This window comes from Nicotiana tabacum, chromosome 11 (assembly GCF_000715075.1).
Source record: "Nicotiana tabacum cultivar K326 chromosome 11, ASM71507v2, whole genome shotgun sequence".
In the NCBI taxonomy this organism is placed as follows: domain Eukaryota; kingdom Viridiplantae; phylum Streptophyta; class Magnoliopsida; order Solanales; family Solanaceae; genus Nicotiana; species Nicotiana tabacum.
Genome location: NC_134090.1, coordinates 307,737 through 311,716, shown reverse-complemented (window position 1 = coordinate 311,716; position 3,980 = coordinate 307,737). Strand labels below are relative to the sequence as shown.

Here is a 3,980-nt window from a genome sequence, read left to right as displayed (position 1 = left end):
GGACTTTTCAAGTATTATATTCTGGATAATAGACAACACTACATAAATGACAAGGACGTACATTACAAGAAAACAACATTATTGCGGCGACCAAAGTCGCTACAAAATCCCTGAAAGTCGCTGCTACATGTTATCAGTGGCGACATTTGTGTTTCTACAAACAAAACCAAAACTGAAAGGTATTTGTGGCGACACCAAAGATCGTCTCTAAAAGCGTATATTTTGCAGCGATATAGTTGCCACAAAAGGTGAAAAAACTCGCTACAAAAATGATTCCACAAGAATAAAAATTTAGCTGGGTTGCCACTACTATTCATCTTTAACGGCGACAACTATCGCTGCTAAAACATTTTTGTAGTGGCAAGTTAATGTCGCCACTATAAATAACTGTTAGTAGCGACTCGTGTCGCTACAATATAATAAACCATGAAAGACACAATAATTAACATTGCAACAATTACTAATATTATGTGACAAAATAATGTCGCCACTAAGACCTATCTTCTCTAAAACTATATAATTACCAAAGTTATATATATTTCCGGTAGGAACCGAATTCTCTAAATTTAATGACTGTATATTCACATCAATTGACTACCAATATTAAAAGCAACCAATAATATTTAAAAAACACTAAAAGAATTTCTCAAACTGAATATTATAAATATTTTTATTACTAAAAAAGTCAATTACATAATACTACACGACACTTCATTGTTCATTGTAATTTTACGCATATAGATATCCCAAAAAAGATAAAATATTAAGTGCCTTGTAATTGCTCCTTGAACGATATCATTGTTTAAGTGCCTTGTCCCTGCTAAAACAAATAATATATATATATATATATATATATATATATAATGAGATTTTTTATATCAAAAAACATGCATAGAAAAACTTCAAGGATAACAAAAGGGGGTGTAAGAGTTATATGTTACTATAGGTCAATTTAATATGATGTTATAAAAAGCCTATACATTGCCGGTGCACAGGACTTAAGTTCAAAACTAGGAAGTCAGATATACTAACCTGAAAAATAATGCAATAACTTGTTATTTTAATATTTTTTTTAAATTCCGTTTTACTTTAAAAAAGCGAGCGTTTCGCTTCTCGCTTCACGATTTAAGCGAAAAGGGGCTTGTCACTTTTCCTCGCTTCACGCTCTTCACAACACTGGTCAAATCTTTAAGTTGTATAGCAATCTTTTATGTGGAATCATGTTAGAGGATGAAATTATGGTAGAGGATTATAAGGAGATTTTTTAAGTTGGGAAAATTATGAGCAAAAAGTATTTGAAGCTAGAATTGATATATTAACTCCTTTACTTAATAATTCCTAACTTTAAAAGAACATTCTTGTAAAATTTTGCAAATATTTCTATGAAAAAGGATAAGAATATTTCTTTTGATCCCTTAATTGGCTATTTTGAGCATAAAGCTTCTAACATTATTGATTATTTTGTGAAGAACCAACAAAAAATAAAGTTCATGAGAAGAATGAGAGCCTTGAACTACCATTTGGTACCCTTTTAAGTCAACAGGTTTTTATTTGTCCTAAATGTAAGAATGGTATGTACACTTGGATAGTACTTATTTTTTCTTTTTGATAACCGTGGTGTTCGGGCTAGCTTGCACACCTCGACTAACTCTACGGGATACCTACTACCTTCCATCAACAATAGGTACCATGTAACTCTGTCCACCAAGACTCGAATAGATGGGGAAATCACCTAGTGAATTCGGTTTCGTTGGGTATTTGAACCTAAGACCCCATAGTTCTCAACCCACTTCATTGAGAACTAGGCTACATCCTTGGGTGCTCACTTGGATAGTGCTTGTTTTTAGTTTATTTAGACCCAATGAGGTAAAATTGTTTTTATCCATGATACTTATGGAATGTATTATGTCGGGGGAAGTCATGATTCTGTAATAATGAACTTTGAGTTAAATGGAATTTTACATACAATATTTGTGGGGTTTTAGAGATTAAAGTTTGTGTTTGATCCCGGGGATATGTTGTTTTGTGATGATATTAGAAGAATTTTGTGTTGAGTTTTGTAAAGTACCCACAAGAGGGTGGACTAGTTGATAGCTCAGAAGAGAAATTTTCTTGATTTTAATGATCCTTTTTATCTTGTGCTTAAGGGAATTCATCCAAGTTTAGAAATTAAGAGTGATTTGGTTTCATTTAATAATATAATCAATTGTGCTTCATATAACTCATAATTGAGAAATATTTGTTACTTTGATTCACCCCTTGGTTATATTCTTTCTGTAGACGAGTACATAAATTTTATGTTGGGAAGTTTTTCTTTGTTACCTATTATGATACTTGGCTATATCATAAAAGTGTTAAATTTGAATACAAGCTTGAGAATTTGGTTCATTTAGCCTTGATATGAAATATTTTGCTAGTGTTTGACAATGCACACATTAGCACCCAATGCAAGGGGTCTTCCAAGTCGATATCAAGTCATTAGAGTGATTTAAAGGGACAATGGTCAAGCTTAAAGTCCAATCGAAGGACCAATTAGTCAAGACTATTTTGGTCAATTTTAGAATTAGTTAATACTCTCTCCGTTTCATATTAGATAGGTACTTTTCTTTTTAGTCTGTTTCAAAAAGAATTGACACATTTCTAAATTTGGTAATCCTTTACTTTTGAGATACCAATATTACCCTTACCATCCCTCCTTCAAAAATCTGATACGGACCCATTGAATTTAAGAGTAAATAGTTTGTGATATAGCTTTATTAGGTTAGGTTTAAAAGTCAAATGTTGAAAAAGTGAAGCCATTAGTGTCAGATCTTTTCCATGCTTGTTGGCACGCGGCTTCTTCCATTATGCTGCAGTTACAATTATTTTCCAAGAAATTGGAATATTGCGAGCCATATGTAACTTACTTACGTGCTTCATTTTTTATCCCAAATTATCAATAAAGACACATTGATTGAAGTTATAAAGCGACATTATTTGACCAAAGTCACAAGATAATCGATCACAAATACTGTCGTGACGAACTTTACAAAAATAAGTTGCAGATAACCTTGATCTATAACTCTAGCTTAAAGCAGAGCTAGAGTTTCATTAACAATACCAATGTCGCAACAAACTTGAGTAGGAAGAGTTCCATGTCGTTCTAGCATGTCTTTTTTCATATGTGGCACTTTGTAATTGTTTCCACCTTTATCTTTCATCACTTCAACCATGCAAGATTGTAGAGTCAGAAACACGTGATTCAGTCGTTCAACTTTTATGTCATTAAACGATTTCTCGACTGCATTTACTAACTCGTCAATAGTTTTAGGAGCCATTTGATGTTGAAGAGATTGAATAGCTCTGAAGACTCTGAGGTCCAAAACATTTAAATCTAGACTGTTAGGAGGTTGAAAGCAAAACCTAATATCAAATCCATCTTGCCGAGCAGCTTCGGTAAATTGCAAGCCATTAACACTAAGGTGAGGTCTCGCATTATCTTGTTGGATAAAAATAGGAGCATTTGACTGCGAAAGTGGCCATTTTGATCGAATCGCCGGAAGAACTTTTTCAATTAAACAAGTCCTAGTGACATCTTTAGTGACTGATAAAATAGGCTTTGTTTCTAAAGTTCCAGCTACTCTGTTTTTGCTATTCCTTTTGGCGGGTTCCTTGAACACAAAAGGAAATATTCCTATTTTTCCTGAAAAAAACTCAGTTCCATGTTCAGCAAGCTTAGGGCGCGCAACAGCATCCATAAACATAACTTTTGTTATGAAATTTTTACTTTTACAATCTATATGGGTTTGGCTCTTGTTCTTCAGGGAGAAGATAAAACTTTTCAGATTTTTTCGACAAAAAGAACCATTTTTCATCTATATGAACAGAATTAAACATGTCTGAAAACATAGGATTTGAATTTAACGTACCAGACTCAATCATTGATAGACAAAATTGAAGTCTTGCCTTCTTATTTTCCTCCGTCAAATGAGGCTTTATGG

At 33.0% G+C, this 3,980-nt stretch overlaps 1 protein-coding gene across 1 annotated transcript; it reads right to left on the bottom strand.

The window, feature by feature from the left end:
* Positions 1-3,068: 3,068 nt before the first annotated feature.
* Positions 3,069-3,737, bottom strand: LOC107765366 (uncharacterized). The gene has a single exon (XM_016584006.1). It carries the CDS (start codon positions 3,735-3,737, stop codon positions 3,069-3,071), a length of 669 nt encoding a protein of 222 aa, XP_016439492.1.
* Positions 3,738-3,980: the final 243 nt, after the last annotated feature.

What these genes read in the sequence shown, in the direction of transcription:
- LOC107765366 (XM_016584006.1), bottom strand. Translation starts at nt 3,737, where the DNA reads ATGGATGCTGTTGCGCGCCCTAAGCTTGCTGAACATGGAACTGAGTTT.